This window comes from Erythrolamprus reginae, chromosome 7, assembly GCF_031021105.1.
Source record: "Erythrolamprus reginae isolate rEryReg1 chromosome 7, rEryReg1.hap1, whole genome shotgun sequence".
Taxonomy (NCBI): domain Eukaryota; kingdom Metazoa; phylum Chordata; class Lepidosauria; order Squamata; family Dipsadidae; genus Erythrolamprus; species Erythrolamprus reginae.
This window is the reverse complement of record NC_091956.1, coordinates 29,528,378-29,555,420: the sequence shown is the minus strand read 5'-3', so window position 1 is coordinate 29,555,420 and position 27,043 is coordinate 29,528,378. Positions and strand designations below refer to the sequence as shown.

At 37.7% G+C, this 27,043-nt stretch overlaps 1 protein-coding gene across 1 annotated transcript in view; it reads left to right on the top strand.

Moving 5' to 3' along the window:
- TLL1 (tolloid like 1) overlaps positions 1–24,999 on the top strand; it is a 170,648-nt gene extending 145,649 nt beyond the window's left edge. Inside the window, exons 15-21 of the mRNA XM_070757256.1 lie at positions 3,017–3,177; positions 6,069–6,249; positions 6,441–6,566; positions 8,363–8,490; positions 18,024–18,237; positions 18,666–18,916; positions 23,202–24,999. Of these exons, the coding sequence (XP_070613357.1) occupies positions 3,017–3,177; positions 6,069–6,249; positions 6,441–6,566; positions 8,363–8,490; positions 18,024–18,237; positions 18,666–18,916; positions 23,202–23,336 (1,196 nt within the window). The 3' untranslated portion in view covers positions 23,337–24,999. The remainder of the gene's footprint in view (positions 1–3,016; positions 3,178–6,068; positions 6,250–6,440; positions 6,567–8,362; positions 8,491–18,023; positions 18,238–18,665; positions 18,917–23,201) is intronic.
- Positions 25,000–27,043: the final 2,044 nt, after the last annotated feature.

Below are 27,043 nucleotides of genomic sequence, written 5' to 3'. Positions count from 1 at the left end.
TAAACCTTACATCAGCTATTTCTCAAAAATGCTGACCTGACAATAGATTCCATGCACAGCGAGTTAATAAAAGTTTACTCTAGCCAGCTGGCTATTTTCAATGTCAGTATGTCTTAGGGAGATGGGTATGGATTTTATGAAATCATAGAAAATATTTAACTATTAAAAACATCTCTATTTATAACATGTGTATGTTCTAAAAGTAGCACTGCGTATATAAATAAAACAGGAAAAAGCTAAAACTTACTAGGCTGCTACTCTGTTAAGTCTCTTTACTCCCTTTATCCCTCTTTGTAGATAAGGCAGAAGACAAGGATCCCTAGCCACAAAGAACTATTAAATAAACATATAGCAGTTGCCTAATATACAGTACCCGAGTGAACCCCCAAGTGTCCATTACAGTAACTCAGAAAGATAGAAGTTAAAACATAGTGCTACATAAAGCTTTTGACTTTTTTCCATGGCAGAGGGGAAAATATCTTTGTGTCGGTAGCTTCATTCATGCTCTCAATAATTGCAATAAGGAGATGAATTAGGGCAGTAGTTTTCAAATTGTGGACCGCAGATTCTTGATGGGTCCATGATGCCATCTCACAGCGTCCATGAAGGCTTGAAGAAATGTTATGACTTAAATCTTGAGTTAAAAGCAGTCAGTCTGTGGTAAAGAATTGAATTAGGCAATGTATGTCTGGAAATCTTTTGCTGAATAAGCCTACATGTGAATAAGGAGTTAAATGTCTGGTTTAAATGAGCTAGTCCTGACAGTAGAAAAAACCAAACTCCGTCCCCAAATTTTCTTTCATTACAGAGCAATACTCCTTCAGAAAATCTGAGAAAAAAAAACACTTTTGCTTGAACAAATATAATATTTTATATGGATAACTTTACCTCAAAAGCAGTACATTTGTGAAATCACTCCTTTTCTGTATAAGAACTTTCCAGAAGAAAAGGTGTTACATATATCTTATATCTAAATATTTGTGGCATCATGTCTTTTCTCTTATTGCATTAGTATAATATAGTGTGTCTTTAAGATATTCTCAGCTCCTAGCAACCAGATAAGTAGATTTTCTTCATGATGACCTATCTGTAACCTGGTCCTTCAGCTCTTCCAACAGCATATTTGTTGTGGTTCAGCCTAAGGCTGCTCAGGGACCAGCTGTGTCTCTGCTGGCTCCATGCCCGGAGGAGGATGACAGTGAAGAGGAGGGGGCTGAACAGTCGGACGGGGGAGAGGAAAGTCAGGAATGGGACGAAGGAGAACAGCATGAGAGCCCCCCGGGGGGGGCTCTCCCCAGCCAGTAGCTTGGAGTCATTAGGTGATGAAGCACAAGCCGTCATTGACATGCGACAGAGATGTTCAGATCAAAGAAAGGAGCAATTAAAGAAGTATTATCAGCACTGAATTAGGAACAGCTGGGCTTGGGTGTGGTCCTCCTTAGCAGGGTTTAAAAGGCAGGCAAGCCCTTGAAGCCATGTGGAGTGTTATCAGTTGGAGTTACGGTGCCCTGCTTTGTTCTCGACGTCCCTGTTCCTGGCTTGTGGCCCAGCAGTTTGGAAGACCCGTGGGAGGTGTAGGTCTGCTATCTACAGCCTCGTCTTGGCAGCAAGAATCCTGTATTGCGGCATGTACTTTTGCCTTGGTGGATATATTTGAAGATACAGCATTTTCCTGTTTGTAAGGACATTTTCTGTTACCTGTGTTTTTCTTGAATTTTATAAACTGCCTTTGCCTTTTACCGGCGTATCTGGCTTCTCTTTTTGGGTTGGTATTGGCTTCCGGAGTGACCCAGACAGAACAATATTCATGGCCAATATAATTCTTGCACCTTGTTTCTGGTCTTCTTGTTCTCTCCTTTTTGCCTTTTTTAGTGTCAGTGCCTTTCCTGGAGAGCTGCAATGTCATATAATATATCCAAAATAGAATAATTTGAACCGGGGTGAAATGCTACCAGTTCAACCCGGTTCAAGTGTACCGGTAGTTTGGAGAACCAGTAGCAATGGGAGCTCAAGGCTCCACCCACCCGCCCAGTTGATGCCATTTTTGTTTTTTCATCCTCTGTGTATGCTCAAACCCTCCTGTGCATACGCAGATAGTGAAAAATTGTGCGACCTCTGAGCCAGTAGGGAAGGTAAGTCACAACTTATTTGAATCTGATCGTGTGCATTTTGAAGGAGAATTCTGAGTTGATTTGTTTTGTGATCTATTTCTTTGCTGTTGTCTAAGTGCCTAAGATATTCAGCTCTAAATTCATGAAATTCATACCTTAATTAAAGAAATTGAATCAATATAATCCTGCATGAATTACTTAACAGATTTACAAATTTATCCTGAGTTGGACAGCCTTTTTAGGGAGTGGTCACCATTCACATTCACAACAAATTCCATAAGATTTCAATTGTGTCTCCACGAATTTTTGCAGCTATTACTTATTTATTGAAGGAGGGTTGAAATTCTATGGATAATATTCCACTGTTTTGGTCACAGACATTTCATAAGTATTGGAGTGTCCATAAATACTGTATACTCCTCTGTCTGGACTAGCTTAGAATATGACCATGGAGTGACAGATTTCACATATTTTCACTAGGAAAATATATAAATATTCTAATACAAGCTCTTTAGCATCCTGGTCTCAGACCCATCATGAATTTAGTTTTGATTTGTCTTTTATTTTCTATTTTGACTTTCAGCTACAGTTTGAATTGATAACAACATTGACAATATGTGAAGAAAAGAGGGAACTGCATGATTTTCTGTGAATCACAAGATATAATCCATTACTGTTTTTTTTTAAAGAAACAATATTTATGCATGCATTTACCTTGTTCTTTAGTCTCCTTACCTCAGTCCAAATATGCCAGTAGACAATTTTGGCCATACTTTTGGATTTATCTGTTTTGTTTGTTTGTTTTCAAAAAAATAGATTACTGAATTCATTTACTTCTTGTGTGTACAGACTATGATTTTATGAACGTATAACTTTATGAATCTGTTCTTTCACTTTTATTTCAGCTGCCTGTGGGGGTCTTCTGACAAAGCTGAATGGGACTCTAACAACACCAGGATGGCCCAAAGAATACCCCCCTAATAAAAACTGTGTGTGGCAACTTGTTGCTCCCACCCAGTACAGAATCTCATTGAAGTTTGAGTTCTTTGAACTGGAAGGGAGTGAAGTAAGTTAATGACAGCCGAAGCTAATATTTACTTAGGTAATCAATAGTAGCAGAATGCAAAATAGATCCTATTAATGCAAAATATCCATCATAATTCTTGTTTACTTAATTGGCTTTTGGGTCTTATTTCTTGGGGCTGTTTTAGCTGCATGCTGAATAATTCACTTGAAATCAACACACAAATGAAATCATGACCATCTTTCTAAAATCCACTTTGAGATTGGAGATTATTACATGAGCATGCATGAATACACTCCCACAATTAAAAGCACACATCAACACATGATCAAAATCATTAAAGTTTGTTGCAAAATCAAAACCAGAAGCACACACAGATGACTGATTCATCTGTATTCAACAACTTTTTTATATAAATATAATAATGTAGATGAAGTAAATTTTACAATACCAATATGGACTCTTTTTCAAGTACAGTAATACCTCATGATACGAACTTAATTGGTGAAAGGAGGAGGTTCGTAAGGTGAAAAGTTCGTAACATGAAACAAAGTTTCCCATAGGAATCAATGGAAAAGCGATTAATCCGTGCAAGCCCAAAATTCACCCCTTTTGCCTCATTTCCGCCGGCATTCGGATTTTGTTCGGGTGTGGGTGGAGGGGGGGAGATGGGGGGAGACAGCGCAGGCTGCCCGGAGGGAGCCTCGTGGGTGGATTAACGGAAAAGTCAACAGTTACTGTCCGGCTTGCAATGACTGGAAGGGAAGGGAGGGAAACGCACGGGTGGTTTGTACGTGCGTCTTCTCTGATTTCCTCCCTCCCTCCTTCCCCCTCTCCCTCATGGCTTCCCTCCTCCTCCTCCTCCTGTATTCCGCCTCCCTCCCAGCCTCCGAGCCACATTCTCCGGCCGGCTGTCATCTTCTAAAGAAGCAAGAAGAGGAGGAGGAGCTGGGCGCCTTCCTCCGCCACTACTGGCGCCCAGCTCCTCCTCCTCTTCTTGCTTCTTTAGAAGATGACAGCCGGCCGCGCGGAGACTGGGGATGGTGTGCGTGTGTGAAAAGGGTCAGCGGGAGAACTGGGGGGAGCCGTGGCCACTGCCCCGTGGAAGGGACCCGGCTGGGAAGCTCCCGAAGGTGTGGGCTGGGGTCTTTCTGGGAGAGCAAGCAGCCCAAAGCCGAAAGAAACGCGTGGAGGCTTGTAAACAAAAGGCAGAACTTTCGGCTTCTGGGTGGATGGGAGGAGCTACAGCCCAGCGGCGTTTTACATTGATTCCTCCGGCCGCTTAGCTCCTCCCATCCACCCAAAAGCTGAAAGTTCTGCTTTTATTTACCAGCGTTTCTTTCAGCTTTGGGAGAAACTAAGCAGCAGGGAGATTTTACCAGCCCAGCCACTTAGCTCCTCCCATCCACCCAGAAGCTGAAAGTTCTGCTTTTATTTACCAGCGTTTCTTTCAGCTTTGGGAGAAACTAAGCAGCAGGGAGATTTTACCAGCCCAGCCACTTAGCTCCTCCCATCCACCCAGAAGCTGAAAGTTCTGCTCTTATTTACCAGCGTTTCTTTCAGCTTTGGGAGAAATTAAGCAGCACGGAGATTTTGCTAGCCCAGCCACTTAACTCCTCCCATCCACCCAGAAGCTGAAAGTTCTGCTTTTATTTACCAGCGTTTCTTTCAGCTTTGGGAGAAATTAAGCAGCACGGAGATTTTGCTAGCCCAGCCACTTAACTCCTCCCATCCACCCAGAAGCTGAAAGTTCTGCCTTAGGTGCCTCTTCCACACACCCTCGCCGCCCCCAGCCTCTGCGCCGCCGCCCGACTTTCAACTTGTAAAGAAATGAGAAGACAAGGAGGAGCTGGGTGCCGATGGCGGCGGAGGAAGGCGAATGCTGCCTGAAGGCTGGGAGGGAGGCGGAATACAGGAGGAGGAATAGGAGGGAGGCAGGGAGGAAATTCCGGAAATGACAGTCACAAGGCAGGGAAATCCCTGCTGCAGTAAGAGAGCACAAGGTAGAGCGCATGCGCAGTAGGAGAGCCCACGCCCCCGGCTCGGGTTCGTAAGGTGAAAATGGTTCTTAAGACAAGGCAAACAAATCATGAACCCCGGGTTCGTATCACGAAATGTTCGTAAGACGAGGGGTTCGTATCATGAGGTACCACTGTAGTTACAGGTAGCAGAGAACGGTTAGTTTCATTTCAGCAGAGCTCAGAGGAAGAGTGCAGAGTGGAGACTGGAGCCACACCTAGCCTTAAGCTTAAATATTCAGTTTTGATTCTCTGCACAGACTCAGAAGTGGTTAGCTCCCATTGGCTGACTTAGTTGCTATGCCTATTCATTGGCTGACCTTGTTACCATTGGCTCTCCCAGTTCATGAATATCTTAACAAAGATATTAGGTCCAGAATTAGAATCGCTAAGTGCAAGGAAAAACCAAGATGATTAAACACTAGGTCTTTTCATAAAGAAGTAAAAAAGGTAACAATATTTCAGTTAACAAATTAATTAAAATGTTCCAACTCATTTAATTCCAGTCTACATACAAAGGAGAGAATCATAATTCAGGTAACCAAAATGGAAAACTAAGTTTTTTAATTAAACCAAAAATATGGAACAGCAAATTAAAATGAAAAACAAAATAGATGTGGCAATACTCTTTGCATTGCTTATTATTATTAATACCAAAGGAATTTCAATCATAATGCAACTGAGCTAATATTAAGATCCTGGCATCAGTAGAGATCCAAGAATGTCACTCAAGAATAAAACCTCTATCCAGATACTCTTGTACATTTGATCAATTGTGGTATAATGAGTAATATAAACAATAAAATAAAGAAAAGGAACTAAACCACATTATGTCTCATGGTTGATGATATAAGTTAAAAGATAAATGCATTTCTTAATTTCCTTAGGATTAATGCTGGCATTTCATTTTTTTAGGTGTGCAAATACGATTATGTGGAAATCCGTAGTGGCCTTTCTACTGATTCCAAACCACAGGGCAAATTTTGTGGTACAGAAGTGCCTGAAGTTATCACATCCCAGTATAACAACATGAGAATTGAGTTCAGATCTGATAACACAGTTTCAAAAAAAGGTTTCAAAGCTCACTTCTTCTCAGGTATTAAAACAAATACAATACAGCAAATACAGTAAGTGTGATCTCTATGAATGTTTGGAGTTTTTGCAAATACAACTAAAGCTTTTCATTTTTTGATTCCAATGAAGATGAATGGCCAGCATTAAGTTTCTTTTTTACGAAATATAGAGGTAAATTCTCTTTGTAGAGTAAATGTGTTGTATATTTTATAGATAAAGATGAATGTTCAAAGGACAATGGTGGCTGCCAGCACGAATGCATTAACACTTTTGGAAGCTATGTATGCCAATGTCGGAATGGATTTGTTCTTCATGAAAACAAACATGACTGCAAGGAAGGTAAAAAGTAATATGCCAGAGAAGCTTATTTTAAAAAGTTGCTTGAGTGCATTTTATCTTATGCATGTAATCCTTATATTTGCACCTCTTTGAAGATTGTAAGATATTTCATTGAAAAGTGTTATGTAATAGGCCAGAAGTTGGCAACCTTATACACTCAGAGACATTTGGACCAGTTTCCCAGAGAAAACAAAACATCCGGAGCCACAAAACCTGGATGGTCATGGACAACTCGATGTCACTCCCACCGAGTCACATGACACCACCTCAGCCACACCTATGCAGCTTTTGTGGCTCTATATTTTCTTTTCTATGAGAAAAATGTATCTCCTTTACCTCTCTTTCTCTCTCTCCATCTCTCTTCCTCCCTCTTTATTTTTTTCTCTTTCCCTCTGCCCATCTCTCTCTCTCTCTCTCTCTGCCTTCCTCCTTCATTTCTCTCTTTTCCCCATCTCTCTCTCTCTTCTTTCACTCTCTCCCCTTTTCTCTGTGTGTGCTGAGGAATGATCACCACCCCCAGCAGAGGCTTCTCTTTGGGTGACTCTCCTCCCTCTCTTGTGACTCCCTGCCTGGCTGTGGCGCATGCAGGGAGACCAGCCTTAAGCAAGTACCTAAGCTCAGCAGAGGTGCACATGGAGGGCAAGTGGCTGCTTGTTTAAGGAGCGTCTTTGAACGTAGCTTCTCTCCTGACCTAAGGATCCATCCATTGCCTTGCTGTGTCCTGTCCCATCTCCTCTCCCCACCACCAAGCTGGGAGGTCATGAGCTCCAGCCCGAAGCAGCAGGAAGTGAAATCAGCCTTATGTACAAATGTGGCATGAAGGCAGTTACAGGGCTACTTCTCTCCTGTCCTAAGGATCCACCCATCACCTTGTCGTGCCCCTCCCACCTATGCACAAAAGAAGGAGGGAGAGGAGGGTCACTGGAGCGAAGGCAGCCTTTGCTTCCTGTCACTTTGGGCTGGAGTTTATACCACCCCGCTCAGCTGAAGAGCTGCGGAGTGGGATGGGAAGGGACATGGCAAGGCAATGACCAGATCTTTAGGGCAGGAGAGAAGCCACATCCAAAGACCCTCCTTAAGCGAGCAGCCACCTGCCTCCGCATGCACTTTTGCTGTTCTTTGGCACTCGCTTGAGGTCTCCCTATGCATGCTCACCCTCCTGACCCCGCCACAGCCAGTCAAGAAGTCGTGAGTGGGGGAGAAGGGTCACCCGAAAGGAAGCTTCTGCTGGGGATGGTTATGTTCCTCAATCAGTGCTGGAGAACCAACCCCGTCCACTTCTCCATTCCCCCCATTGCCCATATCTTCTCAGGCCAGGTGAGGGAGAGGAGGGCTAGGCCAGCCAGTGATGAGACAGGGAGCTACAACAGGAGGCCTAAAGAGCCGCATGTGGCTCTGGAGCCACAGGTTGCCGACCCGTGTAATAGGGTATACAAACTATTCAAATATTGTATGGCCATGATACCTCAGAATCAGTGAAAGCATCTTCTGTGCATGATGAATGTACAAGTGAATGAATGGGAGGGCCATTAAACAGCCACACCAAATATTCAAGAGAATGAAGATCTCAACTTGCACAACTCCCCAAATTAGTTTTATGGATGTTATAGCACATTGTTGTCAGTAATGAGTTTGCTAATCGTAAATGTTGATAGTTAAGATTGAATTATTACACCATGTTAGCTTCTAACAAATGCTTCCTTTTTCATAAAGCATAGAATTAATATCTGAGTTATCTAGCAGTGTGATATATTTTCACACGATTCATTGATGCTCTCTATCTATCATTAATCCAGCTGAATGCGAACAGAAAATCCACAGCCCAAATGGAATTATCACAAGCCCCAACTGGCCTGACAAATACCCAAGCCGAAAGGAATGCAGCTGGGAAATAAGTGCTACACCTGGTCACAGGGTCAAAATAGTAAGTAGTAATTAATATTGGTAACAAATCTATCAAAGGTTTAGCCTGAATCGATAGTACCATTAATGAAATAAAATTTGAATCCACAGATTTTTAAAGTATTATTTTGTTGGTACGAATGTTAGATTAGAGATCTCTGATAAGTACCAATACTCATATTCATATTCTAAAAGGCCAAAAAAGGTATTTCAGCTTGCATGGACACACATATAACCCCTGTCAGGAGTACCTCATAAGCAGAAAGCAAATGTGAAAGCCAAGAAAAGATGCAATTATATTGAAGTATTCGTGACCTGGTGTTATGTGTATGTGTATTTTTTGCCCTTCAAAAACAGATCTATGAACAGTGCTGGACTCCTATATCGTATCCATGGTATAGGTATTTCAGCATATCTTCCACCATCCAGACCCCATACCCATTGTGAATTCTTAATTTTCCAACTGGCTATACAACCATATTGTGATCAGAGAAGTTTCCCTCCCTGCAACATGCATTATTCTAAGTGTGCAAGTGTCCAAAAAGGTTAGAGACTTCTGTAGTAGAAGTAAAAATTTGCAGAGACATGTGGTATTTAGCACATTATAATGTAATGCTTAGTAGCTGTACAATTTTATTTTAAAAGATTTAAAAATACAAATGGGAATTCGGTAAAAAATATCTATTTCTTATTTCCCAAGTGGGGTTGAAATGACTTCATTTATTAAGTGTGGTTGAAGAGCCATTTATGAGGCCAAAAATAATCCTATCATCATGTGGGAAGTACTGGACATGTGTAAAAGTTGACAATTTGTTCTGGATTTGCATTAGAAACATAGAAACATAGAAGACTGATGGCAGAAAAAGACCTCATGATCCATCTAGTCTGCCCTTATACTATTTTTTGTATTTTATCTTAGGGTGGATATATGTTTATCCCAGGCATGTTTAAATTCAGTTACTGTGGATTTACCAACCACGTCTGCTGGAAGTTTGTTCCAAGGATCTACTATTCTTTCAGTAAAATAATATTTTCTCATGTTGCTTTTGATCTTTCTCCCAACTAACTTCAGATTGTGTCTCCTTGTTCTTGTGTTCACTTTCCTATTAAAAACACTTCCCTCCTGAATCTTATTTAACCCTTTGACATATTTAAAAGTTTCGATCATATCCCCCCTTTTCCTTCTGTCCTCCAGACTATACAGATTGAGTTCATTAAGTCTTTCCTGATATGTTTTATGCTTAAGACCTTCCACCATTCTTGAATTGTAGCCTGTCTTTGGACCCGTTCAATTTTGTCAATATCTTTTTGTAGGTGAGGTATCCAGAACTGAACACAGTATTCCAAATGTGGTCTCATCAGCGCTCTTTATAGCGGGATCACAATCTCCCTCTTCCTGCTTGTTATACCTCTAGCTATGCAGCCAAGCATCCTACTTGCTTTTCCTACCACCCGACCACACTGCTCACCCATTTTGAGACTGTCAGAAATCACTACCCCTAAATCCTTCTCTTCTGAAGTTTTTGCTAACACAGAACTGCCAATGCAATACTCAGATTGAGGATTCCTTTTCCCCAAGTGCATTATTTTACATTTGGAAACATTAAACTGCAGTTTCCATTGCTTTGACCATTTATCCAGTAAAGCTAAATCATTTACCATATTACAGACGCCTCCAGGAATATCAATCCTATTGCGCACTTTAGAGTCATCGGCAAATAGGCAAACATTCCCTACCAAACCTTCCCCTATGTCACTCACAAACATATTAAAAAGAATAGGACCCAGAACAGACCCTTGTGGCACACCACTTGTAACCTGTTTCTGCTCAGAATACTCGACATTAACAATAACTCTCTGATGTCTACGCTTCAGCCAGCTGCAAATCCACTGAACTATCCAGGGATTGTCCAATCTTCACTAATTTATCTATCAGCTCTTTATGTGGAACCGTATCAAAGTCTTTGCTGAAGTCCAGATAGGCAATATCCACAGCACCACCTTCATCCAATACCTTTGTGACATAGTCAAAGAAATCAATGAGATTAGTCTGACATGATTTGCCTTCAGTAAAGCGATGCTGATTTGGGTCCAATAAGTTATTGTTTTTTAGGTGCTGATTTATCCTCTTTTTGAATAGAGTCTCCATCATTTTAACTAACTTCTTCTTTAAAAAAGAACAGAGTGTTTGACATTTTCTCTACTTTATTTAGAGTTTTTATCACATGGCCTTGAATTCATTTGGTAGGGAAGTTTTTTTTTTCTCACTGTCATTTAGTGACAAGTTACCTCACTTAATTTAAATAACTCAAGAATCAGTTATATTCACAATGTATCAAAAATAGCATCATTTATTCTAAAGTCACTTTCTATTCTGTTCCCGAATTTGCAGTGTTGCTTATCCATCATTTATAGCCACTAATCTTTGTCTGTAAGATTACTGGCTTGTGCTATCTGAGGAAAAGAAATGCCCTATTCCCTTTGATTCCTCATAAGGTGATAGCAGTTGTTGAATCATATCCACCCAGACAACAGAGTAAGATCCTATACCTCAGTTGGGACTAGCAGGTTCTCTGACCCCTACAAATGTTTTAAAGGTGTTTGTCTAGTATTGTATTGATCACCAGAAAGGGGGCAGCAATAGTAAAGGTACCTGGTTTGAGGGCTCTTGTATGAATTTGGGGAGCTGAGTGGTTTGTCTTTGGATGGTCTGGCAAAAATGTCACTTGCTGTTCTGTCTGGGTTCCCCCAGACCTCAACACCAACTGGAAAAAACAGCTAGACACTCTGGTAAAAGCAAAAGTACTTTATAGCTGGAAAAAATAAACACAGAGGAAAACCTGTTCTTCCCAACAGACAGGCTATAATACTTTACAGCAGAGTCCTGATGTCCAGACAATACAGCAAGCTTCTTGCTGGCACACCCACCCCAAGGTTTCAGTAGTCAAAGGCACAAACCAGGATTCCAAGACGCCAAAGTTCACAGCCAGGTCCCAAGACTCTCAAAGATAAAACTCCACAAGCCAGGAAGGGTGGGTCTGCCTTTTAGCCTTTCCAAAGAGCACCACACCCAAACCCAGCTGTTGCCTCTTTAATGCTGAAAGTACCTAGCCAATTGGTCCCTTCGCTGTGTAGCTCTTCTCTGTCACAGATCAATTATGGCTTGTGCATTTTCCTCTAAGGAATCCAGGCTGCTTGCTGGGGAGAGCTCCCTCTGGGGGGACTCTGGCTGTCCTCCCTCTTCTTCAGCCTGGGATTCCTCCTCCTCGTCTGCCTGAACCTCCTGTTCCTCATCCTCTCCCTATGAGCTGGAAACCGACAGAAGATCAGCCGTTCCCTGAGGGGCCTCAGACGGAACCACAACACTTGCTGACTGTGTTTACAATGAATTACAATTCAAGGGTAGGAGGAGTGCCTTACCATCAGTTTGAAATGATGCAACACGCACAATATGAAAATCAGTTGGATGTTGTAATTAAGGCATCAAAAACTGGGAGACCATGAGTGCTAGTTCTGCCTTATACACAAAGCCAACTAGGTGATCTTTGGCCAGTCATTTTCAGCCCTAGGAAGCGGGTGACAGCAAACCACTTTTGAAAAACCTTGCAACAGAGTAGAATCCTAGTAGGACTTAAGTAGGCAGTCTTCAAGAAACTAACACGTTTCAACAGAAGAAAAACAGGAAAAGATATAAACTACACATACACAAACAAAACAAACATTTCCTTCAAGTATTAATGGGTTAACGTATTACTGAAACAACAAAAAAACTTTTATAACTGTATTGCCTTTTAGGAAAAATGTAATTATGATCAAATTTGGGCTTTGGGCTAAGATGAAGTGTATTGTGTAATTTAAATGTAAAGTTCTAGAAGTACAGTCTGGTACAATTTACCTAGGACATTCCCCCCCCCCCCCCAAAAAAAATGGAAAATCTGTACATGGGATTGTTCTATAAATCCACAATTCTATGCATACGGAGTTCAAAGATATCCCATTAAAACATGCTTCCTTTTGTGCATCAGCAGAAAGGGGGCAGCAATAGTAGAGGTACCTGGTTTGAAGGCTCTTGTAAGAATTTTGGGAGCTGAGTGGTTTGTCTTTGGATAGTCTTGCAAAAATGTCATTTTTTAAATTTATTTTTTATTTTATTCATTTGTCCAATACACAAATACATAGGAAGAAAAATAGACATGTGGTAATATATATAAGGGTAAAAGTGAACTTAGAGGAGAGGATATTTGCTGACTGTGTTTACAACGAATTACAATTCAAGGGTAGGAGGAGTGGGCAGGAAGTAAGGTTTTCCCCTGTGCAGCTGTTTGCATCTGTGGGATCAATGCTCATCTATATTTCTTAGCAGAGGAAGCCAGCATTGCACAAAGACATTTCTGTGGTCATGTGGCCAGTGTGATATAGAGAGAGAGGCATACATACATACAATTTTACAGTAAAACTAACACGTTTTTATGTGCAACACAATGGGTTGCATGCTGAGTATTAATTCTTCCAGATGAGTCTGTTAATTATGCAGCCATTTTACTATCTTTATAATTTTATGGGCTCTGAACCAGTGATGGGTTCGTACCGGTGCGGTCCAGCACACTGCTCTGGTAGCAGCTCTCCAATTGCATAATTCTGGCACTACGGCTCTAGTCTGTCTTTGTCGGTCTTTGTGCACCACCATCTATTTAATATAATTTTATGTGATTTTCGGCTCTCTGAGCATGCATAGAAGGAAAATCATCCCACCATGAGCAGAAGCAAAATCATTCTGGGGGCATGTGTGTGACTGTAACAAGTGAGCGTATGCATGAAATATTGTGATACACACGCAGAGCACCGGTAGTAAAAGGTAAGCAACGTGTCCCTGCTCTAAACAATCTAAGTAGTCACTTATTCTCCTATACGCATACCCCCACTAATTTCATCCAGTGGTGGGTTCCACTTATCTTCCCTACCGGTTTGCATCATGTTGAAAGTGCATGTGCCTATGTCATGTTGGGCAAATAACCCTCTACGCATGCACAGAAGCCTTTGTGCATGTGCAGAGGGTTTTTTTGACAGCCACTTAAAGGAGTGGTGACTGGAGGATCTGTATGGGGGTGTGGCCAGCTGGCCATCGCTGCCGATTCGGTGAGCGGGGACAAATTTCCGCCACTGGTTTGAGTGAACCGATCCGAACCGGCAACAGCCCACCACTGATTTCATCCATCTTTCCTCTGAGCCTAAGAAAAACCTCCAAAAAAGGAAAACAATATAATGCTTTCGACTAATAGCATTAGCAGTCTTTCATTGGAAAAATCCCTTTAGCCATACTTAGTTATATTTCTGTTATACAAAAGAGACATGAATTAAGTAGATTGAATAGATCAAGTTCTCTTTTTAATAGAATGAAGTAGATGTCAAATAGTACAATGATTTGCCCTTTGAAAGTCGTACAGTAATAGTGAACAAAATTTATGACTGCCATTTGAGATAATATTTCAGCTGTTAATATTGTATCTGCAGCTTTTTTCTATTAATAAGAATGCCTGATCTTTCTTAATGTAGTACGCCAAGAGAAAGTATCTCTGTTTCAGCTTGCAGTACTTGAGCTTGTTCTGATTATTTCTATTTTACTGCCAAAATGTCAACACTTGAGCGATATGAAATTTCTCAAGGACAGCTGTTAATATAAAGTGGCAACACATTGTACTTTGGCTGACTTTCATTAGGGAGTCTGCAGATTAGAACAGCCTTATTGTCCAAGACATTTTAACAGATCTCTTTGCTTTGTATTTCATTCTTGATGATTTTTATTCCTTTTAAATAGACTTAGCATTTATTTATTTATTTATTTATTTATTTATTTATTTATTTATTTATTTATTTATTGGATTTGTATGCCGCCCCTCTCCGGAGACGCGGGGCGGCTAACCACAATAATAGACAGCGTATAACAATAATCCAATACTAAAAACAATTTAAAACCCATTATAATAAAAAACCAAACATACATACAGACATACCATGCATAAAATTGTAAAGGCCTAGGGGGAAAGGGTATCTCAATTCCCCCATGCCTGGCGGCAGAGGTGGGTTTTAAGTAGCTTACGAAAGGCAAGGAGGGTGGGGGCAATTCTAATCTCTGGGGGGAGTTGGTTCCAGAGGGCCGGGGCCACCAAAGAGGAGGCTCTTCCCCTGGGTCCCGCCAAGCGGCATTGTTTAGTTGACGGGACCCGGAGAAGACCCACTCTGTGGGACCTAACTGGTCGCTGGGATTTGTGCAGCAGAAGGCGGTCCTTGAGATAATCTGGTCCGGTGCCATGAAGCATGTTAATATTATTTGCTAGAAGGTTCTTCTGATGCTCTTATTCCTATCTGATGTTTTAATGTGGGCTAGAAAACTTAAAGGTAAAGCTTTCAAGGATGTTAAATTCATTTAATATATACGTTAAGCCATGTGTGTATCAGAAAAGATGGATATTTCTCTTTTTCAATAGTTGTATTGATAAGTTTTTATAAATAATAAATAGTGGAAATCCTATGCAAATTTAGAATACTGTATTTTAAGTTTATACCAAATAGAAAAATGCTATTACTTTTAATAGAGTTATTAGGAATAATATATATTTTTTAAAAATTCTATACAGTGTTCCCTCGATTTTTGCAGGGGATGCATTCTAAGACCACCCGCGAAAGTTGAATTTCCGCAAAGTAGAGATACAGAAGTAAATACACCATTTTTGGCTATGAACAGTATCACAAGCCATCCCTTAACACTTTAAACCCCTAAATTACCATTTCCCATTCCCTTAACAACCATTTACTCACCATTATTACTGGTACTCACCATTGAATAAGACAGTTAGTGATTCTTATATTTATAAACATAATTACATATTAACAATAATTATTTTTTGTTATATATTTTCAAAAATTATTAGTTTGGCAATGACATATGACATCATCGGGCAGGAAAAACCGTGATATAGAAACTGTGGTATTTTTTAATTAATATTTTTTAAAAATATTATTGGCTATTTGCTTATCAGGCTATTTGCAAAGTTCGAACCCCCGAAAATCGAGGGAACACTGTATTCTAGCTTGCTGTTCTTCAACCTAACGGACTTTTCCTGAATCCCAAACTTCAGATAACATTTCTTTTTTGCTTTCAGTGGAAATGTCTATTTTAATCCATTTTAATTCAATTCTGTGTTCTCCTATAATCCAACGAAACTCTCAACTTGGGAGTTACTTGCCTTAAAACTGAATTTTCTATGGATTTTAAATGAAAAAAATGATGTATGACAATCATTGTCATACATCATTTTAACTTATATTATAACTTATTTTAACTTATATTAGAGCCACTGATTCCCATATTCAAGAAAGAGGTTTATAGGGAAGTTACAACTAGCAGAATGTGACTAATATCCTTAAAAGAGCATGAACTTTGTAAAGGTTTGGGCTGCAATGGAGCATTGTAGATAATGAAGTGCTGAGGAATATTTTTTTTCCAAATAATTTATATTCAGGTTGGTGAAAAGTAATTTAATGCTGAAATTTTGACAAAGGAGCATTTAATTTTGTAGACAAGGTGCATGAGTCAAATGCTGTGTGTTTCTTTTTCTTTAATAATGAGATTCTGAGGGGTGTATAATGTGTCTTTCATTGTACAGTCATCTCTCTGGAGAGCCTGGTGTCTCTACAGATCCCTACACTTAATTAAATCCTATGGGAAGACATTATAAAGGAACCATTGGGATTTTTAAATAAAGTATGTCTCCCAGTTCCAGTATTAGAGAATTTGTGTTTCCCCAGGGGTAATTCAGAAATATTATTCACCCAACTTCTATGCTCAAGATTTAGTTCAATAATTTTGAAGAGCTATTTCTGTCTGGTTCAAGTTATAACTACGTCATTCGTCACAGTCTTTTCATGTCAACATATCAAAATCAGAAGGAGTTCTATTAATCTACATATCTATTAACTGCTGAAGGACACTTGAAAAATATTTATATTGAACAAAAGAAAATAACATATAGGAATGAAAAAAAAAGAAATATTTGAATATTTAGATTTATGGAAATTGCCTCCTTTAAATATATATAAGTTGAAAACTATATTCAAAGTAGCACGAAGCTAACAACTTCTGCCTGAGGATGGTGAATGTGATTTCACCGAAAGGTCGCATAGACACTCAAAATATTACACGGGGTAAAACCCGAACTCAGAACAATCTACATACATATACCTGTGAACATCTACGAAAACATATATACATACATACATACATACATACATACATACATACATACATACATATATATACATACATACACACACACACACACACACACACACACAGTGGTACCTCATCTTACGAACTTAATTCATTCCGTGACGAGGTTCGTAAGTAGAAAAGTTCGTAAGATGAAACAATGTTTTCCATAGGAATCAATGTAAAAGCGAATAATGCATGCAATCCCAAAACTCACCCCTTTTGCCTTGCGCCGCTGGGAATCCCCACCTCTGGACTTCCATTGCCAGCCAAAACGCCCGTTCTTGTCCTGCTGGGATTTCCCTGAAGCTCCCCTTGCTGGGAAACTCCACCTCTGGACTTCCGTTGCCAGATGAAGCTCCCATTGTTGCACTCACTGGGATTCAAAGCAGTGCCAGCAAAAATGAAGGGAATCCCAGCGAGGGGAGCCTTGGGGGAATCCCAGGAGTGCAAGAATAGGTGCTTCAGCTGGCAACGGAAGTCCGGAGGTGGGGATTCCCAGAGAAAGGTGGCTCAGGAGAATCCCAGCACTTTGGCTGGCAACGGAAGTCTGGAGGCAGGGCATCCTAGCAGCGGCGGTTTGGGTTCATAAGGTGAAAATAGTTCAGAAGAAGAGGCAAAAAAAATCTTAAACACCAGGTTTGTATCTCGAAAAGTTCGTTAGAAGAGCCATTTGTAGGACAAGGTACCACTGTGTGTGTGTGTGTGTCTGTTCAGCCAAAATACCTTTTAAATTTTAGTTTGGGGCTATTTAATGAATTCATTTCTAAAAGCCCTAAAATATAGTTTTGAAATTAGTTTTATAACACACTTCTGAAATTTTCTTTAGCTTTATTTTTATTTATTTATTTTATTCAACTTCTATGCCGCCCAATCCTGAAGGACTATCTTTCTAGATATCTGAAAAACATGAAACCATCATATAAATTTGAAAAATCAACACATATTAGACATACTCTAGACTGTCTTACTTCTATCACAGATAGATGATAGGAATAAATATCTTGGTATTTTTAATGCAGATGATGATTGCACACTGAGAAGCTATTAAGAGCACAATTAGATCCAACACAAAATAACTTGTAATAAATCTGGGTATTTATTAAATCTGGAGTTCTTATAAATATATCTATACTTGGGCTAAATTAGACCCTTATTATTTTATTGCTTGCTTCTTCCAATACCACTTTCTTATATTTAATTTAATATTTAGAATTATTCTGATTAGTATGTATGACTGTAATTGGGATACACTTAAATTCTGGATTAACATTTTGCTATTTTTTCAGGTATTTATTGAGTTTGAAATTGAACAACATCAGGAATGTGCTTATGACCATCTGGAGGTGTTTGATGGAGAAAATGAAAAATCCCCAATTTTGGGGCGTTTATGTGGAAATAAGATCCCAGATCCTCTTATTGCCACGGGAAATAAAATGTTTCTCCGATTTGTCTCTGATGCATCAGTTCAAAGAAAAGGCTTCCAAGCAACCCATTCAACAGGTGGGAAAATTTTACTAACTTCATGGATGCCTGTTTAACACTATTGTGGGTAAAAGTTTAATTAGGTTCCTTGTGCAGAAAACTGAATATACTTTTATATACATATACTAAATACAGAATACATTTTAGTAATCCATTCTGTTGTTTCTTGGAAAACCAAATCATAGTGTTTTGCTGCAGAATATATTTTAAATCAAGTCAAAATTCTTTCACTGCGATGGGGGGGGGGGAGTTTCTGCCAGCAATTAAGGTTTTTTTCCTGCTGGAATCTAACAATGTTTTGTGATGTCTATTTCTTTGTTTACACTGACATCTAGTGGTTTTCTTTTGTTCTTGGTGCTTCTCAATCGTGCTAGAAAAATAAATCTGATATCTTTCAAAACTAGAACTGAGACACAAATCTTTTCTTTCCCACATCTTGCACACAGAGTGTGGTGGTCGTCTAAAAGCTGAAAGCAAGATGAGAGACCTTTATTCTCATGCTCAGTTTGGAGATAATAATTACCCAGTTCAAACAGATTGTGAATGGTTGCTGGTGTCAGACCACGGCTATCGAATAGAGTTAATCTTTCAGACATTTGAAGTGGAAGAAGAAGCAGACTGTGGCTATGACTACTTAGAAGTCTACGATGGTCACGATACATCTGCTCTGAGGATTGGTCGGTTCTGTGGATCAGGGGTAGGTCATTTTAAGTTTTGAAATTATCAAATTTCTCCATAAAATATCAGAACAGCATATGTAAATGTGCCATAGAGACACAGGTGGGTTCTAACGTACTTCACTGCCGGTTTGCTTCCTCCCGTGCCATGTGGGCAGTGCCAAAAAGAAAAAAGAAAACTGGCAACTGCTGGAAACTTGGCTTCTGCACATGTGCAGAAGGGGGGGAGCAAAAAAATGCCCCCCCAAACCGCCCCCCCAAAAAAAATTCCATGACGTCATCCTGACGTCATCAGCAGGTTGCTACCAGTCCAACTAGGAAGAACTCATCTCTGCATGTACCAGCATATATTTGCTGTTTTCCATTTTTCTCTAGCAGATGTTCATGTCCACAGTTTATAGCAGTTTATAACAACAAAAATCTCTCTGAATTTAAAGAAAGCTTCAGTGCAGTGGAAGGATTATTGTCTGGGGGGTGGATTAAACTCCTGAAAACGTGTGCTTAGAAAAATAGTGTTAAAGTAGCTTACTGGATTGTATCAGTAATTAGTTTTTTGCAGTCAAAGTATTTCTTTCTTAAAGCTAAGAGACTCAGATAATTTTTGTTTGGGGGAAAACAAAAATTGTTACTGAGAAGCAGATAGATAGAAACAATACATAAGAATAAAAGAATATAGAAGAATAAAAAGTTTAGGCATTCTATTACTGCTTAAAATGATTTCTGGGGTGCTGTCTGAAAACAGAAAACAAAACAATTGTGGAAGCTACCATTTTTATTTAATATAGAATCTTTTGTACCTTTTTTTGGAGGGGAGATTAGTTCTGAAGAAAAATTGAAATTTTCCTGTGAGATTGACTGTAAAAATGTTTCAGGTAGTATTTCCATGTTTCAATTTCATCTTTAATTTGTAACAAAAAATAATAATAATTTATTTCAAATGGAACACTCTCATATCTAAACCAAGTGATTACAATAACAAAGGAGTATACAATTTCAGGCCATGTCAAAATATTACTAATCTAATTGAATATCTAATTTAGTTTTTTTACATTTTATGATATTGATTATTTTATATTAATGTTTTTAATTGACTTTTTAAATTTTAATATTAGATTTGTAATGTATTGTGCTATTGTTACATTGTGAGCTGCCCCGAGTCTTCAAAGAGGAGTGGCATACAAATCTAATTAATAATAATAATAATAATAATAATAATAATAATAATAATAATAATAATAATAATAATAATACTTATTATTATTATTATTATTATTATTATTATTATTATTATTATTATTGCTGCTACTACTACTACTACTACTACTACTACTACTACTACTACTATTACATATCAAAAATCTGGTAGCTAGTAAGACTTGAACCAATTTCTTAACCCTGCTGTTCTGTTTAAGAAAAGTAACAAATCTTCTGTTCCCGGGTCACCCTGACCCGGACCGAAAACTCTTCATTTGCAGTGCTTATGTTTGGTCAATTTGAATACTTTTTTCACTTGGAAAGTAGTCTGAACATTTCTGCACACAATGATATGAAAATTGAACTGAAGAAATTAATCCTTATTGGTTTATTTTGCACATAAATATGCCTCCCCCCCGTTTTTGTGAATTTTCTTTAGGTTTATTGATAATTATGCCTGCAAAATACATTCTATTTTACTAAAGTTGGTATGGGATTGGTAGCTTGAACATTTCTGAACATAATGATATGAAAATTGAACTGGAAAAATTGATGCATATTGGTTTATTTTGTTGATGAAATGCACGCCCCCCCCGTTTTTTTTAAATAGTCTTCACTTTATGGATAGTTTTGCTAGCAAAATACATTCTATTTTACTAAAGTTGGTGTGGGATTGGTAGCTTGAACATTTCTGAACATAATGATATGAAAATTGAACTGGAAAAATTGATGCATATTGGTTTATTTTGCACATAAAGTATGCCTCAATTATTTCAATTTATATAAAAATTATGCTGTTAATTTCAAACTTACATACTTTTTTTAGTAAAATGGATTTGTTTCATAAAATTAGTTCTCTGGCTACAATGTGGTTGATTTTCAAAAGGATATTCCAAATATTTCTAGACAAATATGTATAAACAGTGACAATAATGGCACACAGCAAGGCCGAGGGGGGGTGGCCCTTTTGTGGCAAAAATAAACCAATAAGAACCATTTTTTTCAGTTCATTTATATTTTTCTTATATTCAGAAATGTTCAATTTAGTATATCAAACCTTTTGGGGGAAAATTCCTTAGGGATTTGTAGCCTTAAAAAATAGAAATTGACACGAAATTAAAAAAGGATGGGGGGAGGGGCTTTTTGATCAAAATAAAAATATAAGTCTCAATTTTTCCAGTTCAATTTTCATATCATTATGTTCATAAATGTTCAAACTAGTTTTCCAGTTGAAAAGGTTTTCAAAAAGACCAAATTCAAGTGCCTAAAAAAAATCATTTTGGTCCGGGTCTATATGACCCGAACAGACTAAGTGTGACTTTTTTTTTGCCCAGAAAAAAAAATTTTCCCCCACCCCCACAAATATTTTTTTGATGGTCAGCATTGTTAAATTGAGTAAATGAATGCCTAAGATTTTAAAGAATATTTCGGATTTGGAGCATAAAAAAATAAAAAGTGAAAATGGTTGCAAGCAGCTGAGGGGGGGGGGGAGGCCTTATTTCTGATGTTAAAAAACCAGTAAGAATCATTTTGTTCAGTTCCTTTATATTTTTCTTATATTCAGAAATGTTCAAGCTACCAATCCCACACCAACTTCAGTAAAATAGAATGCATTTTGCAAGCAAAACTATCCATAAATTGAAAAAACTTTCACAAAAACGGGGGGGCGTGCATTATATCAGCAAAATAAACCAATAAGAATTACTTTTTTCATTTCAATTTTCATATCATTGTGTGCAGAAATGTTCAGACTACTTTCCAAGTGAAAAAAGCTTTCAAAAAGACCAAACATAAGCACTGCAAATGAAGAGTTTTCGGTCCGGGTCAGGGTGACCCAGGAACAGAAGATTTGTAACTTTTTTTGCCCAGCAAAAACTAAGCCCCCCACCCCCCCAAAAAAAATTCTCATAGAGAGAACCCCTGAAATGATGAACCTACATGAAATTTCAAGTTTCAGATATGCAGGGAAAATTTTTTACAGGGACTCAAACTTGGCTTCGGGTCACATACGACCCGAACAGAACAGCAGGGTTTTAAGCTGCCTATGTTTATATATCTTAGGTTATTTAATGAACAGTGAAATTAATTCATTGTGGAAAAACTTTTGGATAATTTCTCCAGAACTTTTCAAGCAGGACTTTCTTACTTAATACAGCCATTAAAGATAACAAAATGTACCAATTTACTTTCAATCCAGCAACAGGAATATAGAAGAGTTAGACAAACAAAGTAACATCTAGGGATTATCTTTCTGGCAAATTCTTAACGATTTCTGCAGTATATCTCAAAGTTTTATATTTAATTAATCAAATATAATCATAATTAAATTTAAATAAAAGCCATTTTTTTCTTGCTTACATGTCCTTTCACTTCAGCAGTCTTTTGGCAGGTAGTTCAGCATACCATATAAAAGCCAAAGGGAATCCTTACTGTGCCAAAATAATTTTCATTGACAGATGAATGAGCAGAGCATTTAATTGAACATAATATTTAAACTACCAGGAGTCCTTTTTTAAAGATGGCTCAAGATCCGAAAGAAAGGGTATTTTTCTGTGTTTTATTGATATTATTGAATGCAAATTTATTAAAAGAGAATCTCTGTCTAAGGAGAAAGTGAATAGATAAGCACAATGTCAAAGGGAAACAACCATTGTTTCTGATTCAAGACAAATTTTCTTTATGCTGAAGATGGAAAGTGGAGCAAGAATATTCTGTTATTTTTTTTCCAGTTTTCTTTCTTTATAGAGCAGGAGAAATGCAGAGGCCAAGCTGGGTAATTTTGAGTGGAAAATAACAAGGTTTAATTCGTTTCGTACCACCTTTATTTTACAATGCTTTATTCTGCCTTTTCTTTAAATAAAAATAGAAGAATAAGGAATAGCATATGACTGCATCTGTCATTCCAACTTCAGGTTTGGGTTTTTTTTTTAAGCACTATTTTGTTTGCTGGCTCTAGCAGAAGAAACACAAACTATTATAGCGCATTTTATAAAGATTAAGTATACTGTATTTTAGCTAAAAGGACAATGTAAATCACTGCACTCTGAACAATTTATTATTGTTTCTGGAATAGCCTTGATAAACCTCTCTCTTTTCTTCTTCCTCCTACAGCCCCCGGAAGAAATTTATTCAGCAGGTGATTCTGTTTTACTCCATTTTCATACAGATGATACAATTAACAAAAAAGGTTTTCATATACGATACAAAAGTATAAAATATCAAGACAACGTTCACACTCAAAAATAACACAAGACACCCCTTAAGTCATAAAATTAAACAGAGAATGACTGTTTGGAGGGGTGGAGGGATTCTTTTAAAAAATACTGACAATATTAGTAAAAAGCAAAGATTTTTTTTTAGCCCATGATTTCAAACAGAAGAAAAACTGAAGCATCTCACTTTTAGATAAACTCCTCTCTGTAGAGGACAGACATTATGACGACATTTGGTCTCCATTCATGGTTGTCTTTGGTGAAACTGGTGAAAAAGATATTGCATGCTTCCAAGGAGACTGTTTAAGAGCTTTGTTCACAGTTTGACAATTGTCAGGATCATTTCCATCTTCAACAATAGGAAAAGATCCCACTGACTGTAACTTTTTGACAAGTGACTTGAATCCAGGAGAGGAGGAAAAACTCACCTGCTACACAGGTCATGCACTTGAAATGTTGTCTTTGTATTTTTCTTATTCTAATTGCATTTGGTGGCATAGCCAATATTTAAAATGTACAAAAAAAAGTCATGGGAAGAGAAAACCTGATCCTGTTTTCTATCCCTCCACATACTCACATAAAACCTGTAAAACTGTATCTGCAAAATCATTAAATCTGTGGGCAGTTTTGGTTCAATAGCAAAGTAGAACTGAATCATTTTACATTCATGGTTCACTATGAATACATTCAGACTTTGGATATTGTCAGTAACTGAGGGTATTATTAAGTGTATTATTGCTGAAGTACTGTAGTATGCTAAGCTCTTACATAAGACTAAGAACCAAATCAGAATTGGTCTTTTGCCAGCCTAAGGCTAACTTCTTCCCAGTGATCAGCAATGGAATCAGGACCAGAATAACCCAACACATCAATCATAAATTTCACTCCACTGGCGAAAATGAACTGTTCTTTTGCATTTCCTGGGAAATGTTTGGGAATGAGCTAATTATTTTATTATTATTTTAAGCCAATAAAAATGAGGGGATATATTTTTTTTTTAAAGTTTCCCAAGCAATTGAAGAAAGAGATTTTTTTTCTTTCTGTTGTGGCAAAGACTATTTCTATGGTGCTATTCCATGAACTTTAAAAGAAATCTCCACATCCCAAGATACTAGATTTTTGAGCCAATAACCTGCTGATCAGAAATGAGTCATTATGCCTTGTTGCATATTAACAGGAACAGCTTTCTAGACATAAGAAAAGGATTATAACAATGGCAGCACAAACCCTGTGGAACAAACTACAATTGCCTTAGAATATTTGTACACGATCATACAGATCTTCTTGTAGATATATATCTGATTTGATAGTTGATAACAACTTGAACATTTTAAATGTGTGTTCACAAAAACAATCCTTAAGCAAATTGCCATTCACAGTACCAGATCATTAGTTGTAAATACAGCGCAGCAGACTTGTTACTAATGTGGAATATGTTATTTTTAGAAATTTTGTTGTATGTGCTTTAGGCCATATGTGGATTTAGTCACAATGTATATGCATCTTGTAAGTTAGTATGAATGAGTAAGAGTGAGAAGTGTTGTGTGTGTATGGACAGGTAAATTGTACTTCATGTGCCAATTTGTACCACAATCTCAACTGAGTGTAGCAACTTCTTTAAAGCTTTCATAAACATGACTGTAATAAAGAATCAAGAGCTATGAAATGTTTATGTTCCATTAAAAGAACTATTTTGATATCATTCGACGTTGGTTGCTACTTCGTTTAGTTTTCATTTTCTTACCAGAATAAATACACTGGTATTAATTTTTTTTAAATAATAATAAAATAAAACTAAGCATGTGTAGGTCTCATTGCTTCTATTTAACAGGTTTTTCAATAGCAAATGACAAAACAACAACAACAACCTTTAACACAGTCTTTAGAATATATTATTTAGGAGCTGGCTGACAAGTGTTAATTTCATCACAAATTGGTGACATATGGATGTGTTTGTATAATGCATATAACCAAAAACTAGATAAGCATATTTTAATTTAGTGCATTTTTTCAAACCCAGGCTATATGGTTAATTTATTATTCACTGTATCCCTTGAAATTCATTATATTCATTGTATTACACAGAAAGTGATGTAAACCATGTTTAAGCTAACCACGTGCAAGCATGTTACATAAACGCAGCCAATGTTTTCCCTTGGGAATAGCAGATAGTGAAGCTTGAAGAAACAATGGTCAAGTTGAGCTTGACTGCATATTTTAATAAGTACAGAATAGCGGAGACTGTATATTGGGACAAGAGCAATTTTTTATTCCAATGCTCATTTGTGGTATAAGGAAGCACTGTATGTTTTTGCTATATGGCCAAAATGTTCTTGAAGCACACATGTGTGAATATATGCATACACAAACGCAAACAATCCTGAAGCAGAAGCAAGTTTAGAAAGAACAACGGTGGGCATACACAAGAACAACTATGGCAACATAAGAGTTTTGTTTATAATCTTTGCTTCAACAAACTTCTTAAACATTTGGCAGATCTTGGCATCAGGATTATATTGGCTGATTTAGATATACGATTATGATTTGAGAAATCCAATCTGCATGTTCAAGTAGATGTCTACCAAAGTCAAACATATCTTAGCAATAACATTGTAGTTTTGAATGTATGATATTTGTATCATGAATTGTGCCAGTTTATTTAACAAGTTTACATTAGGGTTGCCATGGCAGTGCTTTCCTCGACAGTGTTTACTAAGAACTCTGTATTGTGAGATATTTGTGTGTGATTGCTGAAAGGCTTGAAAAAAATTGTTGAGAAATGTAAAATGCATTATTACCCAAATTGAATAAAAATCCTTCAAACTACACATTATCAGAAGTCTGTAGAAAACTCCTGACTACTGATTTCTAATTACTTATGCTGCCTTTTCTTGGTTTAAATTAAAACATGTAGTTAATAGGACAATTGTATTTAGAGTCTTTAAAATGTGAAGATTGCATTCCAGCCCGTCATAATGTAGTAGCAACCTATCTGCACATTCTGGAAGTAATGGAAGTTTTACAGAAGAAATTTAAAAGAAAAGGTCCTTTTTTATCATAATTTTTAACTGAAGGAGGAGTTTGTATTGTGGGGGACACACAAAAATACTGATATTAGGAATGTTAATAACCATACCTTCTGTTGCTGTGTATAAAGAATTTGGATTGATTATATCTTAAATATGTGCAACTGAGTGCCTATTACACACAGAGACATACACACACACTCAAGAAAAGAGTGATATCATTATGGTATAAGTGTAATTAAATTTATCATAAATGTTCTGCATTATCTCAGCTCTACTACACTACTAAAATTACTGTGAAATAGATATGTTTATATATCTTTTATTATAATTCTTTGATTGTATCTGTTCAGTATTTTGAATATATTATTTCTTAATTAAAACTCAGTAATGGAAGGTCTTTTCCTTTTGTGTATATAATCCTTGAGTTACAACCACAATTGGTGCCAGAATTTCACTCGCTAAGTGATGCAGTTAAGCAAATCATCCTGTGAGGAAAACTGATTTTATAACAATTTTTACCAAGGGCCATCCCACAGTTAATAAGCAATTAGGCCATCGGCAGTCAGGATTCAGGCCCGGCTACAGCACGGAAACTGCTTTGGTCATGCTGATGGATGATCTCTGGCGGGCCCAGGACAGGGGTTTATCCTCTGTCCTGGTGTTTCTTGACCTCTAAGCAGCTTTCGATAACATTGATCATGGTATCCTGCGC